We start from the raw sequence: 18,055 nt of genomic DNA on the forward strand, positions 1-18,055 counted from the left end.
TTATCCAGTTATTACATTTTGTATTATTATATGTTTAATCCAGACACTCTGTATACTGAAATAAAACCAGTATTCAAAAGAGGATCAGCATATGGTATGGAAGATTACTGACCATCTCACTTCGTAGTTTTATTTAAATAAATTGATAAAATTGTGGGAAAAATAAAAAAAGCCTTACAGAACACATTATTTTTCAAAATCTGTTTGACTTCCAGAAAAGGAAAAGCATTATAAAAGTTTTGCCACTGAAATGTGTATGTGATGAGGTACCTCTTATATCCATACCAGAACAACAGCACGTCATTGTTACTTCAAGTTGAGTTATTCAGTATGGCACAATTTTCTGGGGAACTTCATCCGATAAAAAATGTTGCACAGCAAAAATATTCATGATGTCCATAATTTAAAAATATTTATCTTTGATTTTCTTGTATAATAAATTCATCACATCCTATTTTAATCATCATGCCTAGGTACCACATAACATGGAACTAAAAATTTGTAATAAATAAAATGCACTTAATCTATTTGCCTCAAAATATTTTTACACAAGTAATTGCCTTAACTACTTTGGCTATCTGAGCATGCTTCATATCCAAACCAAATTCTTAACTTGTTGCACGGTATTTCAACAGCGCCTGCTATCCATTTTTCTCATTGCTCACAGCATCTTGCGTGAATCCCAGAAGAGGTTGGCCCTAGGGTGCATTCACGTTGAATATAATGAAATGCTGTCAAGGCTTACAAATTACTATCATACGTGTGATATCTGTTCTTTCTGACAACTTTCACTTACCTACACTGAATTATTTCAATGAGATCGGTATTTCTCATGTCTGAAAGAAAATACATCACACATATAACAGTGATGTCTTCATGGCATTTCACAATACCATACCTTCAGTGTGGATGTGCTCTAGGTCTGACCTCTTGCGAGAGTCATGTGTAATTTTGCAGTCAATGAGGAAAATGGACAGGATGTGCTACAGAAGTAGTTTATGACAAGTTGAGAATTTGGGTTGGACATGAAGTGTGCTCTGACAGCTCAAGCAGTTAAGGTGCCCTCTTGCATAAAGTGAGAAACTGTGCAGCTCAGTCTGAGTTCAGCAAATGTGCAACAATAAACACAAATCAACAGTTCTTTTGTCAGGGGGTAACTGAGACAGCTCTCTCTCTCTCTCTCTCTCTCTCTTTTGCGCTTACCTGACATTCAACAAATGCCACAAGTGAGTCACGAGAAACATTAGAAACTCTGTCAGGGTCAATAGGACCATCTAGGACCATTATACTTGACCCTGTATGTTTATATCCCATTGCCTCAAGCATCAATTCAGCTCCGATAAGATTGGCTTCTACTTCATGTTTGTAGAATCCGCAGTACATCTACAAGAAACAAGAACTTGTAATTAACTTTTGTTAAAGTATATATTTTTTTAAAAGTGGCAAGATAAAATTACATTTGATAAAATAAGATAGTTTCTGTCAGCAAGTCATTTATAAATAATAGTCTCTCTTACTAAATATGGATCAGTATCACATAAGTGTCTGTATTAAATATAGAAGTACATTACATTTCACTGGTTAGATGCAATTTACACTATGGTCAAGACAATCAAGCTCATGTATATTTGTGATTATGCTTTCATGTTTTCATTCCATGGTATTGTGAATGTATATCTGTCAACTGTTTTTCAGAGGAAGGGGAAATCTTTGATATTAAGTTTTGTACAGGTAGAACATTATGTAACTATTCAAATCTGTACATATTATCAAGTCACGCCCAATAACATTTGGAAAAACAAATGCACAAATTGCCAAAAGAATGCAGTGAGAGCAGCCTTTTAAACCTGAACACCATTCTTGTGGAGTTCACAAACTTACACATGCCTCAGAAGGTAACTTAAAGCATGAAGTTTGGCAGTAAAGAAAGTTCGTTAAAGTTAACACCAAAATGACCAATCAGACTACACTTACCTAATATGGAATCCTAGAATCATGTATTAAATTTAGACTAGTGTATACACACAAAGGGGGAAGGGGATGAGGTGAAAGGAAACAAACACTTGCATGAATGACAGATTGTGCAGTGGTACACACACAGTTACAGTAAGTCCCTTGCGCTCGACCTTTTCTGATCTCATTTTAACCCTTTTTTTGGTCTCCTGTCCCAGCATTGTACCCCCCCCCCCCCCCCCCACACACACAGAGGGGGAGGGGGAGTGTGAGGGAGAGTTATGGGGCTGGGGGTGGGGTGCCAACACGGACAGGAAACAACGAAACAATCAAAATGACATTAGGAAAGGTTGACGGGATTTGCTGTAACGTGAACACATCCTTTCAGAAGCATAACATTAACATTACCTGTGAAGCAACCCAACTAATATAAAGATCTCATGCTACCAACTGAGTGAAGATGTCAAATACGTATGACGTTTTAAAGAGATTTACTTCTGTCATGTCCTGGTGATGTATTGACATGGTGCCTGTTTCCTCAATACATATGTGTCATAATGTAAACTGTCATCCTTTCTTCTGCCACCAGGCTTAACTTGTATAACGGTGGGCTGGGTGATGGTGGAAAAGAGTTCGGGTGAGAACAGACAGGGCATCGCAGAACACGGCCTACACAAAGCACTATCGTTCAACTTCAAAGAGAGTGAGCATGCTACGCAAAGCAAATGGGTTTCAGGGGAGTATGCTGAAAGTGTCAATAGGAAAAAGAATTTGGCATTATGTCAAGAGTGGATCCTTCTGAGACACATACAACTGCGCCAGAGACCAAAACCAGAATGATGACATCAGGACTGAAATGTGGCCTCTTCCCTCACCAACACTGCTAGTGAGAGCATGGTGACAGGAGAAGGGTTGCCTAAATACACATCTATAGTTATATAAGGAGGAATCATATGTGACATTAACACTGTCAGAATAGAATGGGAGAGAATGTAATCGACAGATATTGCCTACTTGAAGAAATTACTTAGTTGTATATCCAAGAGCTTTATATTAGTTCAGGTTTCATGGGGGTATCGAACATGATTAGACATTATCCAATACACAGGAAAATTAACCTTCTGTAAGAGAAACTCCAAGCTGGAATATAAATGGCATAAGGAAAATACAGATTGCTCCTTACCATAAAGATGGCTTATTAAGTTGCAGGCAAACTCAACTAAAAGCACTTACACATTAGCTTTAGGCCACAGTCTTTGTTGGAAAAGGAAACACATACATTCATTCACACACGCAGTGGCTCAGACTGGAATGCAACTGTCACACAGAATGTAAGCAGCAATCTGGAGGTGTCAGAGGAAGGGAAGGGATAGCAGTGTATGGATGGCAGAAGAGAAGAGCACTGTCTCGTAGAGCGTACAAGGACTAGACTGCCAACAGGCACAGCATCGGGTGGCTGTTGGGCAGCAAGTTGGGGAGGGGATAACAGAGAATGAATAAAGGGAAGAGCAGGGAAGGGGAAAGATGGGCAGGTGCGTTGGCAGAGGGCAGCATACAAAGAGGATGGGAAACAAGAACAGAGAGGAGGTAACAGGGCAGAGGGGGTTGAAATGTTAAATGGAGGGTGTGGGGACAGAATGTTACCTTAGGTTGAGACCAGAATAATTTCGGAAGGTGGGGAATGGGTTTTAAGGATAAGTCTCATTTGCACAGTTCAGAAAAACTGATGGTGCAGAGGATCCGGTTAGCTTGGTTAGTGAAGCAGTCATTGAACTCAAGCATGTTATGTTCAGCTGAATGTCATGCCACAGGGTGGTTTACATTGGTCTTAGCCACAGTTTGGCTGTAGCTGTTCATCCTGGTGGACAACTGGTTGGCAGTCATACCAATATAAAAAGCTGTGCGATGATTGTAGCAGAGCTGGTATATGACATGGCGGCTTCCACAGGTAGCCCGACCTCTGTTGGGTAGGACAAGCCTGTGAAGGACTGGAATTGTATGAACTGGGTGGAATGGACAGGTCTTGCACCTGGGTCTTCCACAGGGATATGATCCCTGTGGCAAGGGGTGGGATTTGGAGGGTGTAGAGATGGACTAGGATATTGTGGAGGTTGGGTGGGTGATAAAACACCACTTTAGGAGGGGTGGGAAGGCTCTTGCGTTGGATGTCCCTCATTTTAGGGCATGATGATAGGTAATCAAAGCCGAGGGTGAAGGATGTGGTACTGGGTGACGAAAGGGACAGTTCTTTGGGGCAGTGAGAGAGGATTGGGCATGTGTGTGTGTGTGTGTGTGTGGGGGGGGGGGGGGGGGGGGGGAATGGCCCAGGAGATCTGTTTACAGGCTAGGTCTTGGAGTAGTCCCTGTCTGTGAAGACCTTTGTGAGATCGTCAGCATACTGGGCAAGGGAGTTCTTGTCACTGCGGATACTCCATCCCTGGGTGACCAGGCTGTATGGGTGGGATTTATTGGTGTGGAAGGGAGGACAGAGGTTGAAATGTAGGTACTGTTCATGGTTTGTGGGTTTAATGTCGACAGAGGTGTGGGTGGAGCCATCAGAGAAAAGGTGGTCAACATCCAGGAAGGTGGCACACTGGGTTGAGGAGTACCAGGTGAAGTAGATGGGAGTTGTGGTGTTGAGGTTGTGAAGGAATGATGATAGGGTGTCTTGGTCCTAAGTCCAGATCATGCAGATATCATCAATGAAACAAAACCAGACTAGGGGTTCAGCATTTTGTGAGGCTAGCAACGTCTCCTCTGGAAGCTCCATTAACAGGTTGGCATAGAATGGCGCCATGCAGGTGCCCACAGCTGTGCGGCAGATTGTTTGTATAGCTTCTCTTCAAAGAAAAATTAGTTGTGAGTTAGGATAATGTTTGCAAGTTGTGAGTTAGGCTAACATTAGTAAGGTGTAAGAGAAATATGGCAGTGAGTCTGGAATCTGAATGGTGTTGAGACAGGTAGTGTTCAATAGCGGTAATATCATGGGCATGCTGTTGGTGTATAGGGAGGTGGCGTCAACTGTGACAAGTAGGGATCCAGGAGATAAAAGACTGGAGGTGGCAGGGTGTCGGTGAAGGAAGTAGTTGGTACCTTTGAATTTTAAGGGCAATTGATTGGATGTGTTGGTCAATGTGGGACACAATACCAGCCACAATGGGGCATTCTGGATTGTCGAGTTAGTGGATTTTGGGGAGCATGTAGAATGTGTGGGTTCGGGGTGTCATAGGGGTGAGGAGGGAAATGGGTTTAGGGGAGAGGTTCTGGGAAGGTCCTTAAGCTTTAAGCAGGGATTTCCGGGATGGGGTCACTCTGGCGGAGTTTATAGATGGAGAAGTCAGACACTTGGTAGAGGCCTTCTGCCAGGTAGTCACTGCAATTCATAACAATAGTGGTGGAACTATTGTCTGCAGATAGCATGATTAGGTCAGGAACTGTTTTGAGGTAGTGTATGGCTGTCCTTTCTTCTGCTGATAAATTGTTGTTCTGAGGAAGAGATCTGGGGAAGGTTGGTGAGACCAAGTTGGAGGTTAGGGAACTCCTGGAAGGGTACAAGCAGGTGGTTAGGAGGGAGGGGGAAAGATTCATAGTTGGATGATGGTATGAACTGGGAGAGGCAGGATTCAATGTTTGAGGCAGGGTTCAATGTTTGTAGTAGGTTGGCTTTCCCCCCATGAACCATGGGCCTTGCCATTGGTGGGGAGGCTTGCGTGCCTCAGCGATACAGATAGCCGTACCGTAGGTGCAACCACAACGGAGGGGTACCTGTTGAGAGGCCAGACAAACGTGTGGTTCCTGAAGAGGGGCAGCAGCCTTTTCAGTAGTTGCAAGGGCAACAGTCTGGATGATTGACTGATCTGGCCTTGTAACAATAACCAAATCGGCCTTGCTGAGCTGGTACTGCGAACGGCTGAAAGCAAGGGGAAACTACAGCCGTAATTTTTCCCGAGGACATGCAGCTTTACTGTATGATTAAATGGTGATGGCGTCCTCTTGGGTAAAATATTCCGGAGGTAAAATAGTCCCCCATTCGGATCTCCGGGCGGGGACTACTCAAGAGGATGTCGTTATCAGGAGAAAGAAAACTGGCGTTCTACGGATCGGAGTGTGGAATGTCAGATCCCTTAATCGGGAAGGTAGGTTAGAAAATTTAAAAAGGGAAATGGATAGGTTGAAGTTAGATATAGTGGGAATTAGTGAAGTTCGGTGGCAGGAGGAACAAGACTTCTGGTCAGGTGACTACAGGGTTATAAACACAAAATCAAATAGGGGTAATGCAGGAGTAGGTTTAATAATGAATAGGAAAATAGGAATGCGGGTAAGCTACTACAAACAGCATAGTGAACGCATTATTGTGGCCAAGATAGACACGAAGCCCACACCTACTACAGTAGTACAAGTTTATATGCCAACTGGCTCTGCAGATGACGAAGAAATTGAAGAAATGTATGATGAAATAAAAGAAATTATTCAGATTGTGAAGGGAGACGAAAATTTAATAGTCATGGGTGACTGGAATTCGAGTGTAGGAAAAGGGAGAGAAGGAAACATAGTAGGTGAATATGGATTGGGGCTAAGAAATGAAAGAGGAAGCCGCCTGGTAGAATTTTGCACAGAGCACAACATAATCATAACTAACACTTGGTTTAAGAATCATGAAAGAAGGTTGTATACATGGAAGAACCGTGGAGATACTAAAAGGTATCAGATAGATTATATAATCGTAAGACAGAGATTTAGGAACCAGGTTTTAAATTGTAAGACATTTCCAGGGGCAGATGTGGACTCTGACCACAATCTATTGGTTATGACCTGTAGATTAAAACTGAAGAAACTGCAAAAAGGTGGGAATTTAAGGAGATGGGACCTGGATAAACTGAAACAACCAGAGGTTGTACAGAGTTTCAGGGACAGTATAAGGGAACAATTGACAGGAATGGGGGAAAGAAATACAGTAGAAGAAGAATGGGTAGCTTTGAGGGATGAAGTAGCGAAGGCAGCAGAGGATCAAGTAGGTAAAAAGACGAGGGCTAATAGAAATCCTTGGGTAACAGAACAAATATTGAATTTAATTGATGAAAGGAGAAAATATAAAAATGCAGTAAATGAAGCAGGCAAAAAGGAATACAAACGCCTCAAAAATGAGATCGACAGGAAGTGCAAAATGGCTAAGCAGGGATGGCTAGAGGACAAATGTAAGGATGTAGAGGCCTATCTCACTAGGGGTAAGATAGATACTGCCTACAGGAAAATTAAAGAGACCTTTGGAGATAAGAGAACGACTTGTATGAATATCAAGAGCTCAGATGGAAACCCAGTTCTAAGCAAAGAAGGGAAAGCGGAAAGGTGGAAGGAGTATATAGAGGGTCTATACAAGGGCGATGTACTTGAGGACAATATTATTGAAATGGAAGAGCATGTAGATGAAGATGAAATGGGAGATAAGATACTGCGTGAAGAGTTTGACAGAGCACTGAAAGACCTGAGTCGAAACAAGGCCCCCGGAGTAGACAACATTCCATTGGAACTACTGACGGCCTTGGGAGAGCCAGTCCTGACAAAACTCTACCATCTGGTGAGGAAGATGTATGAAACAGGCGAAATACCCTCAGACTTCAAGAAGAATATAATAATTCCAATCCCAAAGAAAGCAGGTGTTGACAGATGTGAAAATTACCGAACTATCAGTTTAATAAGTCACAGCTGCAAAATACTAACACGAATTCTTTACAGACGAATGGAAAAACTAGTAGAAGCCAACCTCGGGGAAGATCAGTTTGGATTCCGTAGAAACACTGGAACACGTGAGGCAATACTGACCTTACGACTTATCTTAGAAGAAAGATTAAGGAAAGGCAAACCTACGTTTCTAGCATTTGTAGAGAAAGCTTTTGACAATGTTGACTGGAATACTCTCTTTCAAATTCTAAAGGTGGCAGGGGTAAAATACAGGGAGCGAAGGGCTATTTACAATTTGTACAGAAACCAGATGGCAGTTATAAGAGTCGAGGGACATGAAAGGGAAGCAGTGGTTGGGAAGGGAGTAAGACAGGGTTGTAGCCTCTCCCCGATGTTGTTCAATCTGTATATTGAGCAAGCAGTAAAGGAAACAAAAGAAAAATTCGGAGTAGGTATTACAATCCATGGAGAAGAAACAAAAACTTTGAGGTTCGCCGATGACATTGTAATTCTGTCAGAGACAGCAAAGGACTTGGAAGAGCAGTTGAATGGAATGGACAGTGTCTTGAAAGGAGGATATAAGATGAACATCAACAAAAGCAAAACAAGGATAATGGAATGTAGTCTAATTAAGTCGGGTGATGCTGAGGGAATTAGATTAGGAAATGAGGCACTTAAAGTAGTAAAGGAGTTTTGCTATTTGGGGAGCAAAATAACTGATGATGGTCGAAGTAGAGAGGATATAAAATGTAGGCTGGCAATGGCAAGGAAAGCGTTTCTGAAGAAGAGAAACATCCAGTATTGATTTAAGTGTCAGGAAGTCATTTCTGAAAGTATTCGTATGGAGTGTAGCCATGTATGGAAGTGAAACATGGACGATAAATAGTTTGGACAAGAAGAGAATAGAAGCTTTCGAAATGTGGTGCTACAGAAGAATGCTGAAGATTAGATGGGTAGATCACATAACTAATGAGGAAGTATTGAATAGGATTGGGGAGAAGAGAAGCTTGTGGCACAACTTGACCAGAAGAAGGGATCGGTTGGTAGGACATGTTCTGAGGCATCAAGGGATCACCAATTTAGTATTGGAGGGCAGCGTGGAGGGTTAAAATCGTAGAGGGAGACCAAGAGATGAATACTCTAAGCAGATTCAGAAGGATGTAGGTTGCAGTAGGTACTGGGAGATGAAAAAGCTTGCACAGGATAGAGTAGCATGGAGAGCTGCATCAAACCAGTCTCAGGACTGAAGACCACAACAACAACAACAACAACAACAACAACAACAGGTTGGCTTTGGTTGGAGGGATTGGTGACAAAGATGTGTTTCCACTGCAGGGATAAGGAGAGCAAGAGTAGGTCTTTGAGGAATCCAGAATTATTAAAGTTGGGTGTACAGTTACATGTGAGACCTTTGGTCAGAACTGAAACTTCTGCGGGGCAGAAGGTTTTTGTGGAAAGTATAACAACTGTGTTATGGAATGCTTCGGCGCTGGATCTGGTGGAGTGTTGGTAGGCAGTGCATGTTTATGGGGGTCTTCATGTAGTTTTATGTGTCTTTTTTCTTACCCAGCTCCTCTCATGACCATGTAACACCTCCTTTTGCCCATTTCCCCACCCATCCCTGCCACAATGGGTCCCTGCTCTACCTTTCTGCACTAGTTCAGAAAAGCATCCCTTTCCCTGACTAAAATCCAGTCCCACATCCTGTTTCTTAAAAATGCTGCCTAAATCAAGGAATTACCCCCCCTCCCCCCCCCCCCTCCAACAGCCTAGCCATAAAAATTCCTTTCTCAGGAGCCCACCTCCTCCTTCTATGATGACAGAATCTTTTCATATTCCTTCAGTCCCTGGCTCTAACAAAGCTGGTACTGCTAAATCACATCTCCTTGGCACATGCATCCCAGATCCACCTCTGCTCCCTCCACAAGACACTGCTACTTTGCAGTACCTGCTACATACATCACATCTCTGAAATTGAATCCCTGGCTCTCCAGCATCTGGAGGAGTACTCCACACACAACCTCCATTAAGTTATCCAACCTGCTGACATCCTGTTGCTGCTTCGGGGCACCACTATACAACACCTATCCTACCCACAGTGTTCCTCGTCATCAACCCTTCATAGCATCCAAACGCTGCTTAGCAGACCTTTTCAACTTTCTACATCCCCCAAAACTTGCTACCAACACTGCACCAAATCCATAGGCAAAACTTTCCCATAGTACTGTTGTTAACTTTTCCACCAAACACCTCAGCCCACAGAAGTTTCTGTTCATCCAAAGCCCCCTACCACTTAGCCCTACACGGAAATTTAACCATGCTGGAATTAACAAAGACCAACTATTCTTCTCCTTACTCTTGCAATGGAAACACTTCTTTGGCACCAATTCTTACAACCAAAGCCAACCTAATCCCAACATTGAACCCTGCCTCTCCCATTTCATGCCACCACCCAACCATGAACCTGCCCCCTCCCCCTGACTCCTCTGGTCACCTTCTAGGAATCCATTTCACCCAACTTGGCTTAAGCAACCTTCCCCAGATCTCTTCCTCAGAATAACAACCTTTCAGCAGAGGTAAGGACAGCCATACACTAGCTCAAAACAAATCATGACCTAATGATCCTACCTGCAGACAAAGATTTCACACTGTTGTTATGAATTACCTGGTGGAAGTTTTCTGCAAATTATCTGACTCCTCCACTCTGCCAGAGTGGTCCCATCGCAGAGTCCAATATAACTTCCAGTTCCCGCTTAAAGCATTAGGCCCTTTCCAGAACCTCTCCCCTGTATCCATTTCCCTCTTCACAACTACAACATCCTGCACAGCACCTCAAACCAAATCACCTTGATCTAGCCTTCCATGTTATAGGTACCAACTACTTCCTTCACCAAAACTCTACCATTACCAGCCCTTTACCTCCTGGATCCCTACTTAAAGTGTTGCCATCACCTCCCTATACACCAGCAGCCCTCATGCCCATGTTATTACTGCTACTGAACACTAACTTTTCCAAAACACTTCCAACTCAAGACCCACTATCTCATTCCACATACACCTTACTAGCTTTATCCTAACACACAACTAATTCTCCTTTGAAGCAAAGGTACACAAACAACTCTGTGGCGCAGCCATGGACACATGTATGGCACCCTCCTATGCAACCTTCTTAATGGTCCATCTAGAGGAGACCTTCCTAGCCTTCCAAAATACCAAACCACTAGTCTGGTTCTGGTTCATTGATGATATTTTCATAATCTGTACTCAGGGCCAAGACGCCCTATTTTCAACCCTCCACAACCTCAACACCGCATCTCCCAACGGATCCACCTGCTCCACCTCAACTCAGCTTGCCACCTTCCTGGACACTGACCATCTCCTGTCTGATGGCTCCATAGACACCTCTGTCTACATTAAATCCACCAACCATGAACAGAACCTGCATTTCAACAGCTGTCATCCTTTCCACCAAAAAATCCAACCCACACATCCTGGCCCTCCGGGGGATGATGTATCTGCAGTGCTCCCTGTCCCATACGCTGAAGATCTCACCAATGCCTTCTTGGACAAGCACTACTCACAGACCTAGCCTGCACACAGATCTCCCTTGCCATTCCCCCTTCAAACCCCAAATCCTCCCACCACCCCCAAGAAACAGCAACAAAGGACTGACCCCTTTGTCACCCAGTACCACCCAACTGGAACAACTAAACCACATCTTTCACCGGGGCTTTGATTACCTATCATCAAGCCCTGAAGCGAGGGACATCCTACCCAAGATCCTTACCAGCCCTCCTAAAGTGGTGCTTCATAGCCCAACCAACCTCCACAACATTCTATGCCATTCCACAACATTCTAGTCCATCCCGATGATACAACAAATCACAAACCCTTGCCACAGGATCATATCCCTGTGGAAGACCCAGGTGCAAGGCCTGCCCAATCCATTCACCCAGCTTTTCAAATTCCAGTCCTGTCACAGGCTTATCCCCTATCTCATCAGGGACCGGGCCACCAGCGAAAGCAGCCATGTCGTGTAACAGCTCTGCAGCAATCATAGCACAGCTTTTTATATTGGTATGACTATCAACCAGCTGTCCACCAGGATGAATGGCCACAGCCAAACTAAGGCTAAGAGCAAAGTAGACCACCCTGTGGCACGACATGCAACTCAACATAACATGCGTGACTTCAATGGCTGCTTCACTACCTGAGCCAGCTGGATCCTCTCCTCCACTGCTAGCTTTTCTGAACTGCGCAGATGGGAATTATCCTTACAACATATTCTCCATTTCCCTATTATCCTGGCCTCAACCTACGGAAACATACTGTCACCACATCCTCCACTCAACAGTTTCAACCCCCTCTGCCCATTACCAGCTACCTATTCTTGTCTCCTACCATTTTTGTGTGCTGGCCTCTGCTAATGTAGCTGCCCATCTTTAGGTTTCACTGCTCCTCTCCATTTTCACTCCCTGTCCCCCCTCCCCATCCCCACCTGCCTGCCCAACAGTCTCCTGATGCAGTTCATGTTGGCAGTCTAGTCCTGCACGTTCTGCCACACAGCACTCTTCTCTCTCCCCACCCGTACTCTGCTATTCCTTCCCCTCCCCTACCACCTACAGACTGCTGCTTATGTTCTACACAACAGTTGCATTTTAGTCCGAGATGCCACAGATGGCAGCCATGTGTGCATTAGGTGTGCTTGCTTATGTGAGTGAGTGAATGTATGTGTGTTTCCTTTCCTGACAAAGGCTGTAGCCGAAATCTACTGTGTAAATGTCTTTTAGTTGTGCCTGTCTGCAAATTAATGTGTCGTATTTACAATAAGTAGCAATCTAGCTCTCCAATAATCTCTCTTATCTTCAATAAGAGTGTCACTTAAACAACAAAAATATCTGTGTGGTAACAAGAACTGCCTATCCACGAAAAAACAATGACTTCTATAATGTTAAATGAAGTGACACTTAGGAACATATTTATGCTGAAAAATGGGGTTGCTGGTGTATGAACAGGGGAGGGAGGGGCAACAAAGAAGTACAACTCAAACTTTCACCAATAACATAACAGTTTCAAAGCTGACTGTCACCATAATTTATTTTAAGATATTAACTTTAGTGATCCATATTTTATGTTAGGAACAAATTTTAATAAAATTAGGGTTTTTAAAATACAATTTATTAAATTCAAGTGCCACAGTGTAACATGTGCTGTAGCTGCGGCAGTGAAAGGTCATATCTTTATAGAAATATTGTACAAGAAAAGAGAGAAAAAGGTTTCCACAGCCAGAAAGGATTAAATATACATTAATTGCAATGACAGATGTGCAAACACTGGCACACAGGAGGGAGATACAATGTATTTTTAATCTGCTGACATCAACCTAATCTATATACGCTGAAGTGCCAAAGAAACTATATAGGCATGTGTATTCAAATACAGAGATATGTAAACAGGCAGAATACGGTGCTCTGGTCGGCAACGCCTATATAAGACAACAAGTGTCTGGCGGTGTTATTAAATTGGTTACTGCTGCTACAATGCCAGGTTATCAAGATTTAAGCAAGTTTGAATGTGGTGTTATAGTATGCACACGAGCAATGGGGCACAGCATCTCCAAGGTAGCGAAGGAGTGGGGATTTTCCCATACAATCATTTCACGAGTGTACTGTGAATATGAGGAATCCAGTACAACATCAAATCTCTGACATTGCTGCAGCCAGAAAAAGATCCTGCAAGAACAGGACCAATGACAACTGAAGAGAATCGTTCAATGTGACAGAAGTGCAACCCTTCCGCAAATTGCTGTAGATTTCAATGCTGGACATCAACAAGTGTCAGTGTGTGAACGAGTCAACAGAACATCATCGATATGAGCTTTCAGAGCCCAAGGGCAACTCATGTACCCTTGATGACAGTGTGACACAAAGCTTTACAAATCACCTGGGCCCGTCAACACCGACACTGGACTGATGATGATTGGAAACATGTTGCCTGATCAGATGAGTATCGTTTCAAATTGTATTGTATCAGGCAGCAGTAGCCGACCAAGACAGAAGCAGCAACAGGAAAGTAGCCGCTTTTCTGACATTTACGAGTTCCTAACCAGGAGCAAATTTTATTGTATCATCTGTGTGCCTTAATATTTTAGTTTCTTGAATTTCTGCATGTAAATTTAATATCTAATAGCCACAGTTGTCGCGTTATTGTTTGCGTCGGAAAGTAAACCGATTTTGCGACATATTACAAGTTCCTAATCAGGGGCAAATTATTTAGTTTCACCTGAGTGCTTCGGTAGTTAGGTTTTTGAATACCTACATATTACTAGACGCAGTTCGTGCGTTTCTGTCAGGGTGTACAGTAGAGTTGCACAGCACATGCCGTTGGTCTGTTTATCTGCATAGTTTAGTTTTCCATGGTCTTTAGTATGGACAGGGACTGCGATTGTTGAGTGCGGATGTGAGCCGAGTTGGTAACACTTCGCTCTCAGCTTCAGGCTGTGATGGCTTCGGTTACACAGCTTGAGGCTGAAGTGGATGGACATCACTGTTGTGACCCGGATGTGAGGATCCAACAGATGTCCAGCATGTCAGAGTCCTCCGATCAGTCCTCACCAGTGGCCAACCCAGTTACTGCTCGCACTGAGGCTGACGCCTCACCTGTGGTCGAGTGGGAGGTTGCCCCGGGGTGAAGCAGGCGGCGAAAGACTTCCCAGATGGCCGCATGTAAGGCCTCCCCGGTTTGTCTGACAAGCAGGTTCCAGGTGCTGTCTGTGGCTGACACTGTCGCTGACCCAGATGCTGTTGACTGTCCTGTTTCAGAGGAAACCACTCAGCCTGCAAGATCCGGGCAATCGCAGAGGGTGGGATTATTGGTAGTGGGGAGCTCCAGCGTTAGGTGCGTTATGGGGACCCTTAGGGACTTGGCTGACAAGAGGGGTAAAAACCAATGTGCACTCCATGTACATACCGGGTGGAGTTATTCCAGATGTGGAAAGGGTCCTCCCAGATTTCATGAAGAACACAGGGTGCAGCCAACTGCTGGTGGTTGCTCACGTCGGTACCAATGATGTCTATCACTTTGGATCAGAAGAGGTTCTCTCTAGTTTTGAGCAGCTAAGAGAAGTGGTAAAGGCTGCCAGTCATGGTTACAAGATCAAAGCAGAGCTGACCATTTGCAGCATAGTCAACAGGACCGATTGCGGACCTCTGATACAGAGCCGAGTGGAGGGTCTGAATCAGAGGCTCAGACGGTTCTGCGACCATGTAGGCTGCAGATTCCTCGACTTGCACCAAAGTGTGGTTGGGTTTCGGGTTCCGCTGAATAGGTCAGGTGTCAACTATGTGCAGGAGGCGGCTACACATTTAGCAGGGGCTGTGTGACATGGACTGGGCGGTTTTTTAGGTTAGAGGGTCTCGGGAAAACACAAGAAGGGCTTCAATCACAAAGGATGCAGGCTGAACACAGGAATAACATAGATACAAGAACCATTGGTATAACAGTTGTAAATTGATGTAGCTGTGTTGGAAAAGTACCACAGCTCCAAGTGCTAACAGAAAGCACTGATGCTCAAATCGTTATAGGCACTGAAACCTGGCTAAAGCTGGATATAAGCTCAGAGCCGAATTTTTTGCAAAAAAATCTAACGGCGTTCCGAAAGGATAGGCTAAACACGGTTGGTGGTGGCATGTTTGTTGTTGCCAGAAGTAGTTTAACTTGTCGCGAAATTGAAGTAGATACTTCCTGTGAGTTAGTATGGGCAGAGGTCATTGTTGGCAACCGGAATAAAATAATAATTCGATCCTTTTACCAACCTCCTAATTCAGATGATACAGTTGCTGAAAGGTTCAATGAAAACTTGAGTTTGATTTCAAACACATACCCAAGTCATATGGTAATAGTTGGTGGTGACTTTAATTTACCCCCGATATGTTGGCGAAAATACATGTTTAATTCCGGTGGTACGCATAAAATATCATCCGAAATTGTGCTAAACACATTCTCCGAAAATTATTTTGATCAGTCGATCAGTTAGTTCATGAGCCCACGCGAATAGTAAATGGTTGTGAAAACACACTTGACCTCTTAACAACAAATAATCCCGAGTTAATAATGAGCATCAAAACCGATTCAGGGATTAGTGTACAAAGGGTTGTCGTAGCGAGACTGAATATTGTAATTCCCAAATCCTCGAAAAATAAGCGAAAAATTCACCTACTCAAAAAAGCAGATAAAAATTCACTTGATGTCTTCCTGAGAGACAATCTCCACTCATTCCAAATTAATAATATAAGTGTAGACCAGATATGGCTTAAATTCAGAGAAATAGTATCAGCAGCAACTGAGAGATTTATACCAAATAAATTGACAAACGATGGAGCTCATCCTCCTTGGTACACAAAACGGGTTAGAACACTGTTGCAGAAACAATGAAACAAACATGCCAAATTTAAACAGATGCAAAATCCCCAAGATTGGCGATCTTTTACCGAAGCTTGAAATGTAGCCCGAACTTAATGGGAGATGCTTGTCACAGTTTCCACAGCAAAACTTTGTCTCGAAACCTGGCAGAAAATCCAAAGAGACTCTGGTCCTATGTGAAGTATGTTAGCGACAAGAAACAATCAATGCCTTCTCTGTGTGATAGCAATGGAGATACTATCGAAAACAGTACTACCAAAGCAGAGTTACTAAACACAATCTTCCGAAATGCCTTCACAAAAGAAGACAAAGTAAATATTCCAGAATTCGAATTGAGAACAGCTGCCAACATGAGTAACGTAGAAGTAAATATCCTTGGACTAGTGAAGCAACTTAGATCACTTAATAAAAGCAAGTTTTCTGGGCCAGACTTATACCAATTAGGTTTCTTTCGGAGTGTGCTGATGGATTAGCTCCATGCTTAACAATCATAAACAACTGTTCGCTCGACAAAAGATCCACACCAAAAGATTGGAAAGTTGCACAGATCACACCAATATTGAAGAAAGGTAGTAGGAGTAATCCACTAAATTACAGGCCCATATCGTTAACGTCGATATGCAGCACGATTTTAGAACATATATTGTCTTCGAACATTATGAATTACCTTGAAGAAAACAGTCTAGTGACACACAGTCAACATAGTTTAGAAAACATCATTCCTGTGAAACACAACTAGCTCTTTATTCACATTAAGTGTTGAGTGCTACTGACAAGGGATTTCAAATCAATTTCATATTTCTGGTATTTCCGGAAGGCTTTTGACACTGTACCACACAAGCGGCTTGTAGTGAAATTGTGTGCTTATGGAATATCGTCTCAGTTATGTGACTAGATTTGTGATTTCCTGTCAGAGAAGTCACAGTTCGTAATAACTGACGGTAAGTCTTCGAGTAAAATAGAAGTGATTTCTGGCATTCCCCAAAGTAGTGTTACAGGCCCTTTGCTGTTCCTTATCTATATAAACGATTTGGGAGACAATATGAGCATCCGTCTTTGGTTGTTTGCAGATAACGCTGTCGTTTATTGACTAATAAAGTCATCAGAAGATCAAAACAAACTGCAAAACGATTTAGAAGAAATATCTGAATGGTGCGAAAACTGGCAGTTGAACCTAAATAACGAAAAGTGTGAGGTCAGCCACATGAGTGTTAAAAGGAACTCGTTAAACTTCGGTTACATGATAAATCAGTATAATCTAAAAGCTGTAAATTCAACTAAATACCTAGGTATTACAATTACAAACAACTTAAATTGGAAGGAACACATAGAAAATGTTGTGGGGAGGGCTAACCAAAGACTGCATTTTACTGGCAGGGCACTTAGAAAATGTGACAGACCTACTAACGAGACTGCCTACACTATGCTTGTCCATCCTCTTACAGAATACTGCTGCGCGGTGTGGGATCCTTACCATATAGGACTGACAGAGTACATCGAAAAAGTTCAAAGAAAGGCAGCACGTTTTGTATTATCGCGAAATATGGGGGAGTGTGTTACAGAAACGATACAGGATTTAGGCTGGAAATCATTAAAAGAAAGGCATTTTTCGTAGCGATGGAATCTTCTCACGAAATTCCAATCACTAATGTTCTCCTCCGAATGTGAAAATATTTTGTTGATACCGACATACATAGGGAGGAATGATCATCACAATAAAATAAGGGAAATAAAAGCTCGTACGGACGGATATAGGTGTTCATTCTTTCTGCGTACTATATGGCCTTGGGAGAGCCAGTCCTGACAAAAGTCTACCATCTGGTGAGCAAGATGTATGAGACAGGCGAAATACCCACAGACTTCAAGAAGAATATAATAATTCCAATCCCAAAGAAAGCAGGTGTTGACAGATGTGAAAATTACCGAACTATCAGTTTAATAAGTCACAGCTGCAAAATACTAACGCGAATTCTTTACAGACAAATGGAAAAACTGGTAGAAG

At 43.0% G+C, this 18,055-nt stretch overlaps 1 protein-coding gene across 2 annotated transcripts in view; it reads right to left on the reverse strand.

The window, feature by feature from the left end:
• Positions 1–18,055, reverse strand: part of LOC126484171 (protein tamozhennic) — a 63,507-nt gene that overhangs the window by 15,726 nt on the left and 29,726 nt on the right. For both annotated transcript variants that reach the window (XM_050107578.1, XM_050107579.1), the window contains one exon: positions 1,204–1,383. In XM_050107578.1, the coding sequence (XP_049963535.1) occupies positions 1,204–1,383 (180 nt within the window). The remainder of the gene's footprint in view (positions 1–1,203; positions 1,384–18,055) is intronic.

This window comes from Schistocerca serialis, chromosome 6, assembly GCF_023864345.2.
Source record: "Schistocerca serialis cubense isolate TAMUIC-IGC-003099 chromosome 6, iqSchSeri2.2, whole genome shotgun sequence".
Taxonomy (NCBI): domain Eukaryota; kingdom Metazoa; phylum Arthropoda; class Insecta; order Orthoptera; family Acrididae; genus Schistocerca; species Schistocerca serialis.